Below are 20,213 nucleotides of genomic sequence, written 5' to 3'. Positions count from 1 at the left end.
AAAAGGCAAAACCTTAATGTATCGATTACTTAGTTTGGTTCTGATGATACAATGTAAAATTTCTGTTTAAAACCTTTTGAACCCCACTGAATGAAGGTGGGTACAAAGCAATAATTTAATAAAATAAAATAAAATAATTGTAGTGTATTCCTGGAACATAGCTGTATTAGCTTTTGAAGGTTCCTGGATTTGTGTGAACAGCTCAACAAAGAGATGAGCAAACCAGCAACAGTGCAGAAAACTGGAAGCTTTTACACAAACATCTTATCCTTGAGCTTCTACGTTCAGCCATCCACGACTAGATGGATCCAAGTGAGAAACAAAGGTCTTATCACATGTGGACAAAGTGATGAGGATGCACCTTATCCTCTTCACAATGATTTCAAAGGGGGAAGAGTTGTCATGCACAGTATGCAAATGGGACACTGCCAACATCACCCGTCCCTCAACCCAAATAAATGAGATTCGCAGCAGTTCTAACATGCATATAGTGCCTCTTCATGCTCCATTATAATTAACTGCTATTATGATAACCACGCACCCACACACCCCCCCACACACACTCACACAGCCTGGTAAATAACAATAACCATTATTACCACAGCTACTATAATGCTTTATTGGATGTATGTGAAATAATTCTGTTGGGAAGGATAAGGAGCCAGGAGTGCTGGGCAAGCAGGAAAACATTTGCCTTGCTCGGCTCGCTTCCCGGGGCCCCTGGAGGAGACAAGTTGTCAGACGGTGTGATTGGACGGCCTCGAGAGTATCTTCTTTGCGATTCATGTCACACACTCAAAGGCTGGGAAAAAGAAGGACCTGGGCTATTGTTTGGTGCGGTGGAACTCGCCAGTGCTCCAGTAATATGAATGCACTTTTTACAGCGTTTTCACTGCTCTCGGGTGGACATAATAATATTTAAATCATTGTCAAGCAAAGACACCAAATATTCTTTAGCTTCAGTTCCTCAGTTGTGGGGATTTACTGCTTTTCTTTGTCTTATGTGATAAGAGCTCATTAAAAAACAAGCAATTTGAAGATGCCAGCCAGGAAACCATGACGGTCACCAAATAATTAATCAAGAATATAATCAGCGGATTGAGCAATAATAAGAATAACCATGGAATCGATTGTAACATCTTTAGGTGAATGGTAATAAATTCAGCCTGACCACAGGAGCACAACCCCTAAAGGAAGAAAATTGTATTTGTAGTTTCATAAGCTTTATGTTTAGGGAAATAGCTTTTTGTATTTAATGGCAAATGCACAAAGATTTATAGTCTAGTGTTACAAGTAGAGTTGCAACTAATGATTATTTTCAATACCTATTAATGTACGAATTATTTTCTTCATTGCCTGATTAATTGTTTGGTCTATATAATGTCAAAAGTTGACCAAATCCAAGGCTACGAATGTCTTATTTTGTCCAACCAACACTAAAATTATAAATTCATTATCACATAAGACAAAAGAAGGAGCTGATCCTCACAACTGAGAAGCTGGAACTGGAGAGAGTTGGGTAGTTTTCCTTGAAAGACGAGCGCAATTATTAATTTTCAAAATAATTGCAGATTAATTTTCTGTCAAATGACAAATTGAACAATTAATTAACTAATTATGAGCACATGACTCTTAAATCACTTTAACACTGAACTCAGCATAATGGGGGGATCTATGACAGTTTGTCTATCAGGGGGAGGACACCCTAGGGTGGGGCTGAAAAATGAAGCAAGTGCCAAAAGCTGCAGTTCCTCTTATGGCCATTAGAGTCTGGCTCTAAACTCAAAACGTTTTACGGTTCATGACAACTGCCCTGGGGCTGAATTTTTTTACATTTTATTAAGGCTCAAAGTTCTGCATAATTGCTTTGCAGTTCCATTTTGAGTGACAGGTGGGTGAGCTTATGCTTGTTACAAACCGACATGCACCAAAGTCTCAGCTCTGCACAGGCTCCATCTCTTTGCCCATTTCTGGATTAGCCAGGAGTTCAGCGGAGTCAGGCGCTGCCAAGATGGCGACAGTGGAGCAGCCCACTCTGAGCTTCAAAACCTGTGGGTGACGTCACAGAGGCTATGTCCATCGTGGTTTACAGTCTATGGTATTGTCCTGTCATGATGTTTCCCAGATGATAATGCCATCACACACTCTCCCCAATCGTCCCAGTCATCAGACCTAGACACCGCTGATCCTTTTTGGGAGGTGCTGTGGATCTGAAGCTCTTCCTGTTTGTTCCTATCCATTAAGTGGTGGATGTTTCAGTAATTTTACCCATTACCGTGGATATAAAACACTTCCAGCCTTTACTGATACATTCTCTCTGGCCACTGACAATGGGTGCATACACAGTACTGGAAGGAGAGAATGTGTGGGGACCGCCAGCCAGCCAGCGAATGACAAGGGATTACTGTGATACCCATTTGCATATCAAGAATTTTAAACAGCGAGGGAGAAAATATCAAACCCTCCAGCCTGCAAGGTCATTCAAAAGATACTTTTTTCCCTTCTCTTCATAATTTATTTTGCATATCATGCAGTATGGACACACTGTAGATTAAAAAGGCGGCTTTAGCATATCATTCCATCCCTGATAGGGACCGGCTCCCACCTAGACTTCTCCTCAACACCGTGCCACCACCACCACACCCTCATCAAACTGACTGAGGACACACAAACAGACGTCATCTGGATTGTTTTAAGATGAACTACACACTGGAGCCTAAGCCATTCCAGGCTTATTGTGCCTTTAATTTTAATGTTTTTTTTTTCTTGCATATCGATGAAAGCCACAAAGCCGAAGCTTTGATATCTGTTGGCAGAAAATGGTAAAATTAAAAAAAAAAATGGAGAGAAAGAGAGAGAGAGAGAAACAAAAAGAAACGTTCTGACTATCATCAATGACTAAGGAATTTATTCTGATTGACATATAAACAACTCATTACACACTGAGGAGACAGTGTCAAATAGTTGATTGAAACATTTTGTGTCCAGTAATGAATTGTATTATCTTGAAGCAGGAGGGGAAAAAAACAGGCAGAGGATGAATTGAAATGTTCTGTTGTTATTTTCTCTGTTTCATGTTAATATCAGTCGGTCTGAACAGTAATGACTGCGACAAGGAATTATGTGAATAACTTATTTGAATAAACTAAGAGATTATTATCATAAGGTTAGAAGACATACTGCGCATAGAAAAGGAAATTAAAATGTTCATAGTTAGGAATTATTGTATTTAAAAAAAAACTAGTTTTCATGATTGAATTTGAAATACAGTAGTAGTTTCATATTCAATGAATTTAGACTTTCTATTACTTGAGACTGCAAATATGTGCCTATATGTAATATGGTCAACTGAAGGAGTAAATGTAATGTAAATGTAATACAGAGTGGTTGAAAAGACTGATGGATAGAAATAAAGATGGAGGTAAAGAACTGAAAGGTGTAAAGAGATGAAAAGGAAGACCTGAAGAGGACGGGAAAAGAAAGAGAGGAAGACAAAACGAAGGGATTGCAAATGTGGACGAGGGGGGCAAGTCGTGAAGGAGTGAAACATGACGACTGTAACACACGTATAGAGCTGTTCATCCTTCACTGAACAAACCTGGAGAAGCCTGGTAACACACAGAGCAACCCACTGGTCAATTCTGCCACAAATAGAGGAAATAAAACGCTGCAATTATTATTAATTTATTCGCTGAGCTTTTCTTTGCATTGTGTGCTAATTTACTTCGCCAGAGGATACAGTAAACCCTTTCATAGAATACAAGGGTTCAGTGGTCGATCAGCATCATATGCAGAAGTCTCAGCATCTAAAGATAAAAAAAGTGGTCACAGCAAAGAAAAGAGAAAATACTTGTGTCTTTATGGATGCTAATATCCCTTTTCTCCTTCAGCTGCCCAAGAACAGTTTCTTACTACTAGAACTGACAAAGTCAGTCATTGATTATCGTGTCATTGTGTCTTTGTTTCCAGCTCCTGAAATGTGAGGATTTGATAATAGTGCAATGATCACCTGTTTGATGGCCATATATTTAAATCACACTGGGTAGTAATGAATATATTTCAGTATCCTTCGACATCCGTTACATAAAACCATAAAACCATTCGTCAACTACTCCCGAAAAGAATCTGTAGATTAATTTGTAATACAAATATTAGTTTCTGCACTAATTTCTACTATCAACATCCATCAAAGCTCACAAACCTGCTGTTATTAAAGGATGTCAATCATTTTTATTATTGATTACACTCTTAATCATTTTTCAGGTTAATCAATGAATCCATTAATCTAACATGTCAATCAGAGGTTCCCAAAGTGATTTGACAGTAGTAATTTTGTCTGACTGAGCTCACTCTACACATCACTGATATGAAACTAAAAGAAGTGACAAATCTTCACATTTGGAACCAGTAAATATTTAACAATTAACCAATTAACAAAATTTCTGTTAATTAATATTTTCCAACTGCTTAACCAAGTGTTTGTTTCAGCACTACTGTTATTAGCTACACAGAAGACAATTGTTTTCTGTCAAGTTTTGCTCTTTACTAAAAACAAAGTATGATTATGTAATTATAATAATCATAATTTTAAAAAAAACAATGAATAACACAGATTCAATGCAACACGGGAGCTGGACAGGCAAAGACAAACAATATAGAGAGAAATAAAATAAAACAGACTATAAATAGCTGGTAACACAAACAAGGTTTTATGTATAAAGGATATAGTGACAGTACTGGCCCTCTGGCACGGTTGGCCTCAAAGCAACCAAACTGAAAACCCCATAAGATTAAAAGCTTGAAACTTGTGGTCCCAGAAGCACGAGTGTCTGAGAGGCAACAACAGTGAGAAGCGAGAGGAATGCCAACACTCCCAGGAGATAAAACCCTGTTTATTTCCATAGCAGCCAATACACTGTTCCTCATCTGTTTATAGGAATTGTCTGATACATGGCAAACATTTTGTAAGAACAAGTGCACATTAGCTGGTGATTCCAGTCCCAAATGATGTGCAGGACGAAGACGAAGGAAGAAGAAACAATGGTAAGATGGGGAGAGATGTATGGTGTTAAGGGGTGGAGGGTGGAGAGGAGGGCGAGGGGGCTGTTAGTGGGGTTGTTAGTGGTGATGGAGAGACCAGAGGAGGAGAAGGTGGATGGATGGAGGGAGGGAGGGAGGGAGCGAGCGAGGGAGGGAGGAAGGGGAGGCTTGACGATAAGAGAAAAATTCAGACCGGTCAAAGTTTCCTTTTTGCCAATCGTGCTCCTGATAAAGACAGCGCCTGCTCCGGAGCTGATAGAGGGGCTATCTCTCTCCCTTACTCTCTCTCCCCCCTCCTCCATTCCCCTGCCTCACTCACCCGGCAGTTAGTTTGTGAGGAGGAGAGGAAGGGAGAAAAAAAAAAAAAAACGATGGGCCCTATCAGTGCGCATCATAGTGCTACCATCAACCAGCCACCGCACAGCAATTAATATCGCTCCAATTACTGTTAAAGGGACAAGGCTGGGACAGGACGATAATGAACACATCCTCTCTTCCCCACCAGAGGAATTAAAATACATGTGCGCACAAACACACACACACACACACACACACACACACACAACACTGTATAGACACACATGCATAGACGTACATAAAACGTGCACAGCTTGAAAAGGAAATAATGCAAGATAGAGCGGTAATCTTCTTGCATTGTTTAACTCATTGAAGACAACAGACAGAGAGAAATAAATAACCAAACAAACCTCGATAAGAGAGGAAATAAATAATAAAATTATGGCGATTTACTTGTTATCTCCTCTTAGCTGCATGTGTGTGTGTGTGTGTTTGTTACGACTTGAATAAATTTTCCCTGGCCTGTCATATTTACATCTCCTACAGGGGAACAGTAGGACACAATGGACCCTGAATGACACTCACAAGAGGCAACATGTAAGAACACCTTCAAGACACACACAAGGGCACGCAAACACAGCCATGGAGAGCTGGTAAGATCCACCTGAGAGCATATTAAAGGTACCATATTGTATCAAATGAGATGGCCATGTATTTTTGATTATAAAGCAGGTCTAGGTTCTATATTAATACTGTGAAAGTATCAAAGCCTCAGTCCACAGAGAAATGCATACAGCCTGTATTCAGAAACTGAGCCTTAAAACCAGCCGTCAGGACTTCTGGAACTTTGTGATGTCACAACAAAGCAGTCACCACTCTCAGCCACGCCTCCAGCACATAATAACCCATAAGTGTTTTAGTTGATTTATCTTAACCATACCAAAGTTTCCAAGGACAAATATTTAGGAAAAAATTTATTAAAAATGTAGCAAATCTGTAATGAAAATACAGCATTTTAACTAGGACTGGGCAAAATGGCTAATAAATTAATATCCTGGGCTATTATCAGGCTACAATGTGTTGTATTTAAAAAATATCAACATTTATCTCAGTATTTTGAAACCTCCTCTAAAGTGCCTCATACATGTGTGATTTAACCCTTTGACGCATAAAATCAGATCAGTTGGTGGCGGTAATGCATCTCTTAGCCAGTTCACCAGCCGCCAAATTTGATCTTCGTGTCGCCGGGCTTGGCTCAGCAGTAAATCCGTTCATTAAACAAACATGATATTATGTCATTCACGTTGTCATAATGCTTATCGCTAATGCTAATCCAGTTGGATTTAGCACCGTTACACTGTCGCCACAGGTTGCTGATGTAAACTACTTTTAAATTTGCCAGAACCTGTCATAGTGTTAAAAAAAATATTGGTTCACGTGAAATCAAACCGGTTTAAGCTCCAACATCAGACTAGACTGGCAAAACTGGAGATCGACCCAACTCTAGTTGAGGTAGGTGTTGTTAATAAAATCACACACTGCGAGTGCCTGACGTCATATTAGTGATGCAATATAACAAACAACAATAAATAGACAAAAAAACAAACAGCTACTGACACAAGTCTGAACTAACTTCAACCTAACTGAGTAACAAGTGTACAGTAACTGGTATTTAGGACAATAACTTGAACCTGGTGTCTGACCAGCGGTGAGGCTTGACGAGCTGCTCTGTAATCCCGTGACCACGGACCACAATCATCCATGGTGGCTTGCAGTGAAGGCAGAGAGAACGCGCAGCTGTTCTTGTGATTACTCTTACTTTAATATCAGTTTCAGTTCATACTCATCAGGCTTCTTTTTGTCTGTCTTAATAATGTGTGTAAGTGAATTGGTGCTGGCAGCAAGATGAATGCGCCTTTCATAACACCTGAATGAACAGCTGCCATCACTACGATCAAACGTGGACTGTGAAAATGTCTACTGTGAAAAAGGGACATTGTCTCATGCTTGGCTGGTTTAAAGGATGTTGTACATTTCTTTACTGATTGATTGAAGCCCCTCAAAGACGTCCCTTTACCCTAAAAATGTCTTTAGTGCAGGGTGGAGATATTTCCAAACATAGCTCATCACTTCTGAAGCAAATTCACCATGCCAGTAAATATTGTGAAAGTTCATGTGGTTGACACTGAATGCAAAAACCTCTTGCGAGATTTTGTCATCAGAGCTACCTGCTAAGTGATGAAGAGTTAAAACTCCATGAAAACATTGATTAATACTCTGCATAGTTTACGTGTATTTAACTAAAGAAAAGAGCTGGACTCATTAGACCAGGTCTGGTGGATTTGTTTGGGTACGATGCAACAAGCAAATCAAACATCCTCCAAAAGCTGTGAGCAAACTGACCTGGACCCCTCCACTGTAACACCTCCTCCTCTTCCTCGCCCTCCTCTTCCTCCTCCCCGCCGCTGTGTGTCGGACCTCGCTCCTCCCCGTCCTCGTCTTCATGATTGGTGCCTCCTTGAGAGTCCTGCGTCTTGGGTTCTGCACACACAACACAAACACATTTCAACATACTCAAACATACTACTGCAGCTTCAATTCAAAACTTCAGTATCAGTTTTCAGAACCCGTCAACAACCAAAAACTTGTGTGTCTAAATGTGTGTGTATGTGCCTCTGTGTATGTGTCTGTGTGTCTGGGCAATGGCTGTTCCTGTCTGTTGATCAAAGGCAGGGGTGAAATGACTCCCTGAGCTGTGTAACACAACACCTTGCCACGCAAGATGGACCCTTAGATTCTCATTGCAACGGCAGAGAATCAAAGAGTCATCAGAAACAACGTCTTCCCTCTCTACACCTCCGCTTTTGTCTTTTTTTGGCTCTTTCTGTTCCTCTTCATCTATTCCCAGCATCCTTCTCTTTCGTTCTCCTCACCGAACGTAAGTGGGTCTCACTGTGCTCGCCTTTTCCTCCATCTTTCTCTCTTCTATCTTTCCATCTCTTCCTCCCTCCTCCCCCCAGCCTGTCACCTTCAGCAGAGACTGAGGCTGCCTGTGTTCCTCTAATCAGCATTGATATCCCTGCCATTGATCAAGCTGATTACACAGCCTCCTGCACGCTGATCAAAGAGATTCATGTGTGGTTCTGCACGTGGCTGGACCTGTGCGTGTGTGTGCGTGTGTTTATGCAGCATGCACAGGATATGTGAACCCTGACCTTTGCCTCTGCAGCTGTTATCAGTCAGTTCATCACATTGCTGGCTCCCTCCCTATTAGTGTGACTCTTGATTAGTTAGATCAGATTAATAGTTACATCACAGCACCTCAGGGTATCTGAGCTGAAGATCTCGCCCTGTTCTCTGGTCTTGCATCATGATCAGAAGGGTCAGGGTGATTCAAAGGCTGACTGCGTGGAACCAGATCACAAACATGTCACTATTAACCTCACTAATAATTTACTGCTGAATAAAATGAGACCAGATTTTTTCCAGTTTTTCCATTGATGAGGGAACTCTGAAACTCTAGAAAACTGAAAGGTGCTTTATTAGCAGTATCAAACTCTCCTGTAGAGACTAGTTTTGTCTCTATAACTAATTTCCTCCTTCATGACAACTGTAAGGGGGTGAATTTTATATATAACTCACCCGTTTAAATTTTACAAAGGCTTAAAGTTATAATTGAGGGCGTGGCCTCTTTGACTGACAGTGACTGGGTGATTATATGCTTGCCACAAACGGGCATCCCCCGAAGTCTTGGCTCCACATCGTTTTTGTATTAGCCAGGAGTTGGGCGGAGTCAGGCACTGCCAAGATGGCAAGAGTGGAGCAGCTCACTCTGTTCAGTTTCCTGCCTGAAGCCATCAGTCAACCTTGTTTCTCTTCAACACGAGTGTTCCACGACCTCATTATTGTAACCATGACAACGGAGGTCCTCTAACCTTAAGGAAATACGTATTTTAACCAAACCTTGATCTAAACCTAACCAAACCCAAACCGCATGTTTGTCATTGTTTCCATGACAACAACATGCCACTGACTTACTTTACTGTGTTGAGATAATGTATTAACTGCATTTCTATATGTAATTTACTATTCAATATACAGAATGTTTTTTTGTATTTGTGGTATAATGTTTATGTTATTTTTATGTTGTTAATATTTATTTTGTATAAGCCCAGATATGTAGCTTCTGACTGGACAGTTTATCAAAAATAACATCACACACTCATATGACTGGATTGTAAAAACTTCATATTTCCTTTAGCTTTTGAAACTGTAGCTTTCCCTTACTGCTTATATAACTGTGGTTGAAAACATTAAAAGTGTTGATGTGTAAAGAAAACACACCTCAAATGTTTCTAATAAATGTAATTAATAACATATCTTCAGTGAATTCCAAGTGTCATTTAAAAGGACATTGTTGTAACTCTGTATTTAAAAAGCAGTTTATCCACTTCCTCTCCTCCTTCCTTCTGTCCTTTGTCTGAATCCCTGGCCTCCTAACTGTTGCCCTTCTCTTCGCTTCCTCCTCACTTGTTCATCTTCTTTCATCCCGTTGTGTTCTCTCTCTCTCTCTCCTCTTCCCCAAATCCCACCCCATCTTCAGCCTCTACCCTGATAATACCTCAGCTGTCTGCACAAAGACCGTGTTTACCCTTGCATTCCCACTCCGATAAACAGCAATAGCTCCTGATCAATAGTAGCCATAAACGCCCCATCACCACGTGACGCCGTCACACTCCGTCGTTATTAATGTAACAGTTGAAAGATTGGATCTGCATTGTCAAATAAATCAACACACACAGACACACACACGCACACACACACATACACACTATCCATCTTCACGTCACATCCGCCTTTCAACCTCATCCTCACACAAACATTCATACATGGCAACATACTGTACACACTCTAAAGCACGCACACACACACACACACACACACACACACACACACACACACCCATGAGCACACACCCATGAGCGCACACGCACACACACACACCTCCCCCCCTGCCTAAACAGTGCCATTATTTTCAGCTATAAATCACATTGAATGGCACATTGATTTTATCCTGCAGGGGCTGAAGCGAGGGAGGGGAGCTGGAGACACAGTTATTGCGTTTAATATTATCAATATTATCTCCCATATCATCTCAGACAGGGAGGCAGGTATCAGGAGGAGTCGACAGACACTTTTCTGCCAGCCAACACCCCCACCACCCCCACCCCCATAGCAAGACAGTCTCCATCAATCTGATAAGCTGAACTTCCCCTGTCACACCTGCAGGGCAAAGTCACCCAACAATCTCGCCTCCTAACTTCTACAGCCCACTATACATTTCTGTCTCTCCTCTGTCTGATTTTAAAGCTGCTTCCTGCATCTTTTCTTTACATATCTCTTCCCTTACGTTCGAGGATCAGCACACTACGGCTGCTAACAGTCTTCACATGGATCAGTTTGGTGGCACGGACAAAAACCAAAGGTGTGGAGCCTCCAGTCTTCCAGCTTGTCCACACCCTCTGTGCAGAGCCGCTGAACACCAACTAACTGCGACTCAATCATACAGTAAGTCAGAAGGGGAACACTGAAAGTACGAGCATAAAATATACTTTGAGTCACCCACAAAGCGTGAGGAAAGCTCAGGTTATTGATGCATATTGAGAAAAAAATGAAGCACATCTCTGTTAGCAGAGCTGTTACGGGAACTGAAACAGGCCTCTATGAATGTCACAGTATCAAGAACCATTTTTTCATTACTGATATCTGTCATGATATGGAGAATGTATGTAAATATATGTTCAATGCAGTTAAAGCTCCACAGATTCATGTTACATAGCGACAAGCAAAAACCTTCAGTAACTTCTTTTGTTTGTGTCAATGGATTTAATGTGGTCATGTTGGTGAGACTGTGAGCCCCCCTCGCGCTGTATAGTGCACTACACAACTGTCGCCAGACACACCAAAATCTGTACAGAAGATGTGCACTACTTCAATGAAGATATACCATCATGCAATGCGGCCTGTCTCATGAAAGCACTGCAGAAAAAGTCATCTCGCTAACAGGCTAGCTGCTAACGTCAGCTGCTAGCTAATGTGATTTTATTACGCATTGCGAGCGCAGTGGCTCTCTCGTCTGCCCGAGCAGCAGGCCTTCAAAAATGTCTACTGAAAGCCTGAAGGGACCAGATACACACTGACAATGCTCTGTAGACACAAATGAAAACAAATATAATACATGAAAGATGGGCAGAAATTGCATTTTAAGAGAAAACAGTGTCCTGACACAAACTTTCAGAGGAAAGCAGCACATCCTCAAAGTGAAGGCACCTAAATGAGGAAATATCTGGTATTTTATTATTTAAAACAAAGACTCTTTTAATTACTTGATAAACAAATCATCATCAACATTGTACATGCACACTCCATAACTGTCCATCATAACGAAACCACGGGAGATTATGACCTCCGTCGTTTGTCTGTTTATGCATCACACACACTTTCTGTATCAGCGCTGATCAGATTCTGATGAAAAATAAAAAAAAAGAAAAAACTTGTGGTTTACAAAAATCATTCTCATTGGTCCAAACGAGGGCACGGGAATTAGAGTTGAAAGGGAGGTGACATACTGACTAATCAGTCCAGAAGTGGATTTTATCAGGTTTCCTGTGATGTATAAGTGTGATTAAAAAAAAGGAACTTCATTTGTTTCAGCAGGTCGCTGCAACTGTAGCGCAATTCTGAGAAAGAGAGAGAGAGAGAGAGAGAGAGAGAGAGAGAGAGAGAGAGAGAGAGAGAGAGAGAGAGAGAGAGAGAGAGAGAGAGAGAGAGAGTGAGTGAGAGAGAGAGAGAGAGAGAGAGAGAGAGAGAGAGAGAGAGAGAGAGAAACACCACAACAGAGAGAGACAAATTGAGCAGGTGCTCAAGTCTTCCTCAATAAAGTTGTGTGTGTGTGTGTGTGTGTGTGTGTGTGTGCGTTGTCGATCCATTGTATCAGCATTAATATACTGGCTCTCTCTCTCAGGTTGAGAAGGGGGTGTTATGGAGAGAACAGAGTGCTTGGTCCTGTGTTTTTCTCACTAAAGTTATCAGGGCGGTTATCACCAGTCTCTCTCCCTCTCTCTGTGTCTCTCCCTCTCTCCCTCTCTCTCCCTCTCGCTGTGTCTTTCTCTGTCTCTCTCTCTCTCTCTCTCTCTCTCTCTCTCTCTGTCTCTCTCTCTGTCTCTCTCTCCTCCAGATGGTGGATAAGAGGCCTTGCCTTTATTAGCCAGTGCTGGCCAGATAAAGACCTGGTATTGATCCTAGGTTGAAAGAGCAGGTTCGTCAAACATGGCTGATTTACAGAGAACTGATAATGGCAGCACTGGGCAACCCAAGGAACCTCAGAGAAGAGAAAGAGACGAGTAAATCAACAGTGTAATGGGGAGGTGTGTGTGTGTGTGTTGGGAGAGGGGGCAGCAAAAGGCTAAAACACACACACACACACACACACACACACACACACACACACACACACACACACACACACACACACACATAAATAAAAAAACAAAGACACCAAGTAGGTGTTCACACGTGTGCAGTCTGCCTGAGTTCTCTCATCGTCTTCTATCTAATACACACATAACCCACTCCTCACCTCAAAAACACACACACACACACACACACACACACAGAGCCCCCCCAACACACACACACACACCTCTAGCTAATCTCTAATCTCGTCTCGATTAGCACCTGACAGGATTTCCATGGGTTTATCAAACCAAGCCAACCAACAGACGCTTATCACTCCCAGCCCCAAAATTTCACAAGAGCAGGAATTTTTGAGATTAAAAAAACACAGCTAGTGAAATCTTGAATAAGTCAAAAGAATATGACTGAAAACTCTGCTATCACATGGTACGGGGGGGGAGGCTCGGGATAAGAGGTGCATGAGGGGCAGATTCACTGGAGCCAAGATTGAACCTCGTGAATTCTTTCTTTTTATTCAGAGATAAAAGAGTGATACAAATGGAAAGCTGCAACCTCATAATGGTTCTGCACTCTTTTTTTGTGTGTTGTCTCTGGGTGACGTTAACTGTCTCCTGCCAGATAACAGGCAGATAAATCTGGTAATAACCACCAACAACTGCCAGTGAACTAGACATCTGGATTATTTTACTTAAAGAGTTGCAACAAGCAGGTTGAGGCATATTGTCAGTGCATGGATACTATTACAGAGTATAATGAAACAAACACACACACACACACACACACACACACACACACACACACACACACACACAAGGATGGTTAAACGTTCAGATTATTATAGTTGAAAGGAATAAAAGACAAAGGCCACAGATGTCTGCACGTCATTTCAGTCCGATTACCATCGACAGTTTATAAAGGGACTATTTGTTTGGCAGAAAGTAGTTCCAGCGAAAAGATCCCAAGCACATCCTTCAGAGGCTGCATCTGAAGACCAACAGTGCCACAGCACGAGTAGGTTATCCTGTTTTGAAGGTTCCTTCAAATGTGGCCTTCTTTCCCCAGGCAACGAAGGGTCCAATGGGTGGAACCTTCGTGGCCCAAACCATCCCAAGGTTCACTGTTCACTGGCAATGAAAGCAAACAACGCCGACAGAGAGACCGAGGATTACACTTTTAAATGTGAGCAGTTCAGTTCAACAGCTAACGGTTCAACTGCTAAAATCAAGGGCTTAAAAACCTCAAGTTTTAGTGAAAAAAAGGTAGATATTGTCAAGGTTGCTAGGCGACAGAAGCCGTGCTTTGAGATGCAACGATGCAACAGTAAGTGTTTCATTTCGGTTCAGCCTTCATGGTCTAAAATATATATATTTATTGCTTGATATGAAGAAAAACTGAATGCAGATGAACACCATAAATAATGATGTCACATGATTATTTGTGAAGCCATTACTCCCATCAGGCACATTTGGAAACATATACTGTATATACATACATACATAGGAAAGTGTTATTCTCCTCACCTTCATTGTAGAGTGGTGTGTACGGCGGTGGGCTGGAGCTGTCACCCTCTACTGAATCATCTGGGTCCGAGACTCCGCCCTCCTCCCCCGATAGGCTGAGGTTGTCGAGTGTGTTGTCCTCGCCACTGTCGAGATCCCCGAGGGAACCTGCACGAGGGAGAGGAGGAAAAGCTGGTGAAAAGGTGTAATTATAAAATCCATATAGAATATTCTTTAATGTTTTAAAGGTTCAAATTAAAAATGCTGAAAAAAAACTTTTATGTTGTCGCCAGCTGGACCACATTATATACATGTTTGTATCTGAGTCTGAAAACACGCTAAAAGAAGGAAAGAGACAAATGGTGAATCAACAAGTGGTCTCTCCCCGTCAAACAACAAAAAAAAAAAACTGAGCTTCTCCTCTCAGTTCAGTTCTGAATGTTTGATCAGTATCATTAAAATTAAAAGTGCTCTGAGAGCATATTGTATATTCTCTGTATTGTTACAGGGTTCGATGTGAGCTGCCAACATATTTGAGATTTTCAAGTGGGCCATGAGCTGGAAAAGGTTGGGAACCACGGCTCTACATTCTTCTCCCTGTGGGGACATTCCTGTAACATCTGGAGCTGAACCTGATTCTGATGCATGAAGAAGAAAAAAGATCCAGGCAGATGAAAAAAAAAAATTCAAATAGTTGTATCAGAAAAACTGAATTATTTAAGTAAAGAATTTAAAAAAAAACCTCTTTTGTTTACTAATTGGATCAGGAGGTCTCAACGCCACATGCACATAAATGAGTATCACCAAAATAAAAGCTTCATAAAGTAGAGAACTCCAGAGATTTGTGTCTGCCGACAAAGACTAATAACTTTCACAGAATAATATCAGACTCCAGGTCTGCAGAAGGAGAAGGATTTGAGTTTAATTGTCTCCCCTTGAGCCTTGAGTCCAAACACAGTGGTGCATGAGAGGTGAAAAATAAAAGGAAGTTAGATTGTTAAACAAGCTTAGCTCCTTATGATTATGTGTGAGCAGTATGTACTGTGAGGGAGGAAAAAATACCCCAAACACACTGATCCATTTTTTTTTAACTGGACTCATTCAAAAAAGGGTTTCGAGAATTGGACATGCTGAACAATCTAATCCAGAAGATTAATAGCAAGAAGCCAAGGGGGACCTTAAAGCCAAATTACAGTATACCTAAAATTGTAGCTAAAAGAGTGATTAGTGCAGGGCTGATCTATATCAATTACAGTTTCATAATCCCTGCTGACCATAGTAATTATACAGTACTTTTGATCTATTTTAGCTTGTTTGAAGATTACATCCAAAAAATGGAGTCAGTTAATATGAATTTAATGCGACTTTTTTTGAACTGCTTCATTAATAACACTCCTTCTATAATGTGAATACATCACAGTGCTTTAATAGCCTAAACCTTGAAATACAATGTCATATTTATTGCCTGGTTTTCCTGCATCTGAGGGCTGATTTCCAGTTATTAGTGTTGCAAGGCTTGCTGATTATAAAGGCATTTCCATTGTGTTCATGTGCATCAGCTGATGGGTAATTCTCAGCTCCCGAGAGGATACCACGATAGAATTAATAATTCGAGGTAACCGTTTCTTTTAAGAGGATTAGAGATCGCCAGAGTGAAGCAGAAATGGTTAATACGCTGCAGACTGCCGAGGGTGAAAACAACTCACGTGCATAATGATGGTGTGCTGGAAAGTCAAGGAGGGTGGGCATATTGTTTTTGAATAACTAAGTCAGAGTGAAATTAATACACAGATTTCATTCCCCACCTTTCTCCCTCAATCCAGACAGGTTGTAAATTAATTTCCATTAGGTTGTGTCGAACGAACAGGGGGATTGTTTCAGAGCTAAAGCCGTGACTAGGGGCGTATATATTTACAATACTGGAACAAAAGGAGTCTATAATCTATACAAAGCACACAACAATACCCGTGAATAAAGAAGCTTGTAGAGAAAGGGAGAGGCAATTTTTCTAATTCTGTTAATTTCACTTCCAAAGCAATTAAAAGCAAGCAGAGATAATGCTGGGAAACAATCGCCGACTGAGAAAGTGTTTCTGTCTTTGTAAATGAAACATCTTTAGGCTAATTTCAACTTCCACGCCTGCATGGTTCACTCTAATTTCAGATAAAATGAACACAGCTAGATTTGGACCTTCATAAAGAAAAAAAAAAAAGAGTAGAGGAGAAAAAAAAAAAGATCGATCCTGTACACAATATTTTTAGAATTAGGTCTATGTCGCCTGAGCTTTGCTAGATCTAATTTTCAGTATCTATAAGGACATTTTCATACAATTAATTTTCCTTTAATCATAATTGTACAAAGGCCCTTCTCTGTATAAAATTGCAATTATATTTCCTCTTTAAAATGTAAGTTTGAATTATGATTTCTTTCCTCATTACGGCTCTGGTTTAATGAATCAATCACTGCATCACTGCTTTCAGACATCAAATTGTGCGGAAAAGTTTCAGCTCCACTTTCTCCCCTCTTTTATCCAAGGAGAAATATTCTCTCGTTCCCCTCCTCGTCCTGTCTCGGATAGTTGGCAGAAAGGATAGCTGGGCCCGTGTGATAAGTGCGGCACATTCTACTTCATTTGCCAGTTTTAAAAGTTAAAGCCTTATTAATTGTTACAGTGTGATATCCACAAGAAAATTGGACTGAACTCGTTCAAGAGATGGAGCAATAATAAAAGACATGGCCCACATGTGTATCTCTGAAGGAGGGACATGAATTAAGTTGAGACTTATCCAACAGAGGCAGCGCTGAACTAAAGGAGGATCTCAACTCTTCATGAAAAAAGCCTCAAGCTCACTTTTATTTATTTTTTCTAAATGGTTCTCAGGCAAATAAAAGTTTTAGTGAAACGTTGAAAAATGAAATCCAGGAAATACTACGGAGCAGTTCTTGGTCACAGAGGAACTTGATGTGTGGAAACCTTTACTGAGCTGTTTCCAGACAGAGAACATGCAAACAGCGTCAACCTGATAATTCAATGGTCACTGTTGGGGGGGGGTTTCAGCTTTAGATCATTCAAAGAGGTTTCTACAGACGGGTCCTTCACAAGCAGCTACACTGAGAGAGAATATGGACATAAATGGTTCTAGGTTAACAGGAGACCGGACAAAATAAAAGAGGTTTTAGAGCGAAGCTGATTCCACAGTCAAGATTAAAAACCACACTGAAGGCTGTGGATTATTGAGTCTTATTTTTTTTTTAAACCTTATCAAGTGTGACTCCAGAATAAATCTGCAAGAAACATTTGTCATAATATTTTTTTTTGATTAATATACCATATAAAATTTCATAATTAAGGATAAATGCACATCTGGGGTTTTTACAAACCGTGGTGGTGTCTCCAGTTTGATTATTTTGTAAACAGTCTTAAACCCCTGATGCCTCGGTTCATATAAAACCAGGGCTGGGAAGGTTTGAATAAAAAGCCAACACAAAACCAGAGTGTTGATCACAATTTAAAGAACTGAAATATCTTTTTCCACAAAAAGCTTCTTATTTTGTCAAAACCTCTTTAGGTGCCAGCAAAAATGCCCCTTAATAGAACAGAATTTAAAAAATGATTTTGTTGACATAAATTGTAAACTTTCCTTCTGTTTTCAAAATGCATTAATGTTCAAATACAAATCTAAGGAACAATAACCAGATATTTTTACTCTGAAGTGACTGTGTAAACTAAGTGCTTAATTTGATTTGATTTTAACAGTTAATTAGTGAATTAATCAAGCCACAGAAAAATAAACAATAACCACTTGAATAATCAATAAATTGTTTCTGGCTGCAGTGTCACAGTTGTGAGGTATTGCTGTTTTTTTTTTTTTTTTGTTTGTTTGTTTTTTTGTCTGAGCACATTTTACATGTTTCTGTTGGTTTCAGCTTCAACACCCAGATCTAGGTGAGACCAAACTCAAACCAAGGCCACGATGCAGGGGAGTCCAACTCAACTGCACTGTTACTGTGTAAACAGTCTGTTAACAGTTTCAAGAAAAAAAAAAGGTTTTTTCAGGCAAACACTATTCTAAAATGAGGTGATCTTGAAATAAAATGATGAGGAAAAACATCCAGTCCACCCCCGAGATGAGACCAGGACAGCTGTGTTAGTGCAGCACTGCTGAGGCTCCAGCGCAGAGACTGCAGCTGTCTGTCTTGGAGGTGTGAGGAGAGGCAGAACAAAGTGCTGCAGCTGATGAAGGCAGCAAAGATACTGCTTTATTAACTCTCCGTCCACATCAAACCTGCAGCGAGCAGCTCGCTGATTAAACACAGAGACAACACACATCAAACCTGCATGCTCAACAAGCCTGATTAAACAGACGCAAGCCTCGCCGCTCTCACGCTAATAACCCGCCGCACAAAAAATACATTAGACCTGAAAGCAAGAGAAGGAGAGGGGGGAGAGAGAGGGGGGTGAGGGAGGGAGAGGCGCACTTGTATCAGAAAATCACAGACTTGTGAAGAGAAACATAAAAAGAGGATATTTAGAGAAAGAAAGGAGGAGAGAATGGGAAGGAGAGGAGAACGTGTGAGCCGGAGAGAGGGAGAAGCTGAGGTACCTGACACAGAGTCACGCACTGGAGAGGAGCCACTTATTGATCAGAGTGAGCAGAATTACCCACCACTGAGGAAATACTTTTAATCAACTTTGCACTTTAAACAACATCTCGCTCAACGCTGCATGGGCTCTTATCACAGCTCCATGGCCACCGTTCCCCACGAGAGGAACCATCCACACAGCCCATGATATCGATCCATTATATTCAGCTTCAATAAAAATCAGCTTTTTCTCCTCAGCCTTTGGGATCTGAGCTTCAAACGCTGCCCATCGATTCCTCCAGGGATGACAAACTCAAGTAAAGACATAGATTTTTTTTCGACACATCTGAAATCCCTGGGACTTATTGACCATCCTGCGCATCTTCACATCTAATATGATGATGATAAAGTACTGGGAGCGCAGTGGGGGTTGACACAGTGGGTGCTGGTAGTGAGGGAAAGGCCTGATGGTTGACGATCAGCCTCCATCAGTCCTCTGCATCGTCTCCAAGATGTTCTGAAACTCATTTGTTATCTGTTGCATCTGCTTTGGCAAGTTTCACATTGTGGTTGGTTCTTATTAGACAGACATTTTTCCACTAACTCAAATGGAAAATGAACATAACACTGAGCAGAATTTATTAACATATCTGAGCTTATCTATTTATTCACTTATTTGATGTCACTGATCTGATCTTATGTGGTTTAGTATAACTGAATATTACAGACTGCAACTGCCCGTTTTCACCATGACGATTTCTTTTCGGGCTGAACAATTAATCGAAATATTATCGAAATCACAACATAGCCAAGTGCAGAAGCTGTAATTTTTATTTTTTTTTACTAAAGTAAAATTAGTCAGAGCATCACAAACAAAGCACTGCTACAGACGCCCCGGCCTACAAATCATATTCTCCAGACATGAGGCAACACGACCCAACAAAAACCACATCATCATCATCATCTACATTTTTTTTTTTCCAGTGAAAATAAAATGTAAAAAAACAACCGCTCCAACTGAAATCGTGACTCATATCGCAATTGCAGTATGATTTTTTTTTTTTTTTTTTTTTGCATATCGTTCATTTCTTTTTTGATTTGTCACTCAATCATTTGGCTGTGACCTGCCAGAAAATAAACACGACACCCCCGATCAGTTCTCTCAGCAGGAAGGAGAGCGAGCATATATTCTATAATAACAAACAACTGACAGCAGAGTCCTCCACCACTGACAGCAACCTCACATCTGGATAAACATAAATAAATACTTTTTTTTTTTTTTAAATCACAAGTATTATCTTGTTCCAGTCTCTCAGC

General features: G+C 40.7%; 1 protein-coding gene across 3 annotated transcripts in view; it reads right to left on the bottom strand.

Moving 5' to 3' along the window:
- The window catches only part of zfpm1 (zinc finger protein, FOG family member 1), a 109,603-nt gene that overhangs the window by 47,134 nt on the left and 42,256 nt on the right, over positions 1–20,213 (bottom strand). For all 3 annotated transcript variants that reach the window (XM_071490307.1, XM_071490323.1, XM_071490317.1), the window contains exons 2-3: positions 14,334–14,480; positions 7,741–7,878 (exon numbers count right to left, since the gene is read on the bottom strand). In XM_071490307.1, the coding sequence (XP_071346408.1) occupies positions 7,741–7,878; positions 14,334–14,480 (285 nt within the window). The remainder of the gene's footprint in view (positions 1–7,740; positions 7,879–14,333; positions 14,481–20,213) is intronic.

The sequence above is a fragment of the Trachinotus anak genome, unplaced genomic scaffold (assembly GCF_046630095.1).
Source record: "Trachinotus anak isolate AG129_WGS33_773 ecotype Australia unplaced genomic scaffold, CSIRO_AGI_Tana_v1 ptg000002l, whole genome shotgun sequence".
Classification (NCBI taxonomy): Eukaryota; Metazoa; Chordata; class Actinopteri; order Carangiformes; family Carangidae; genus Trachinotus; species Trachinotus anak.
This window is presented reverse-complemented; position numbering and strand designations above follow the sequence as displayed.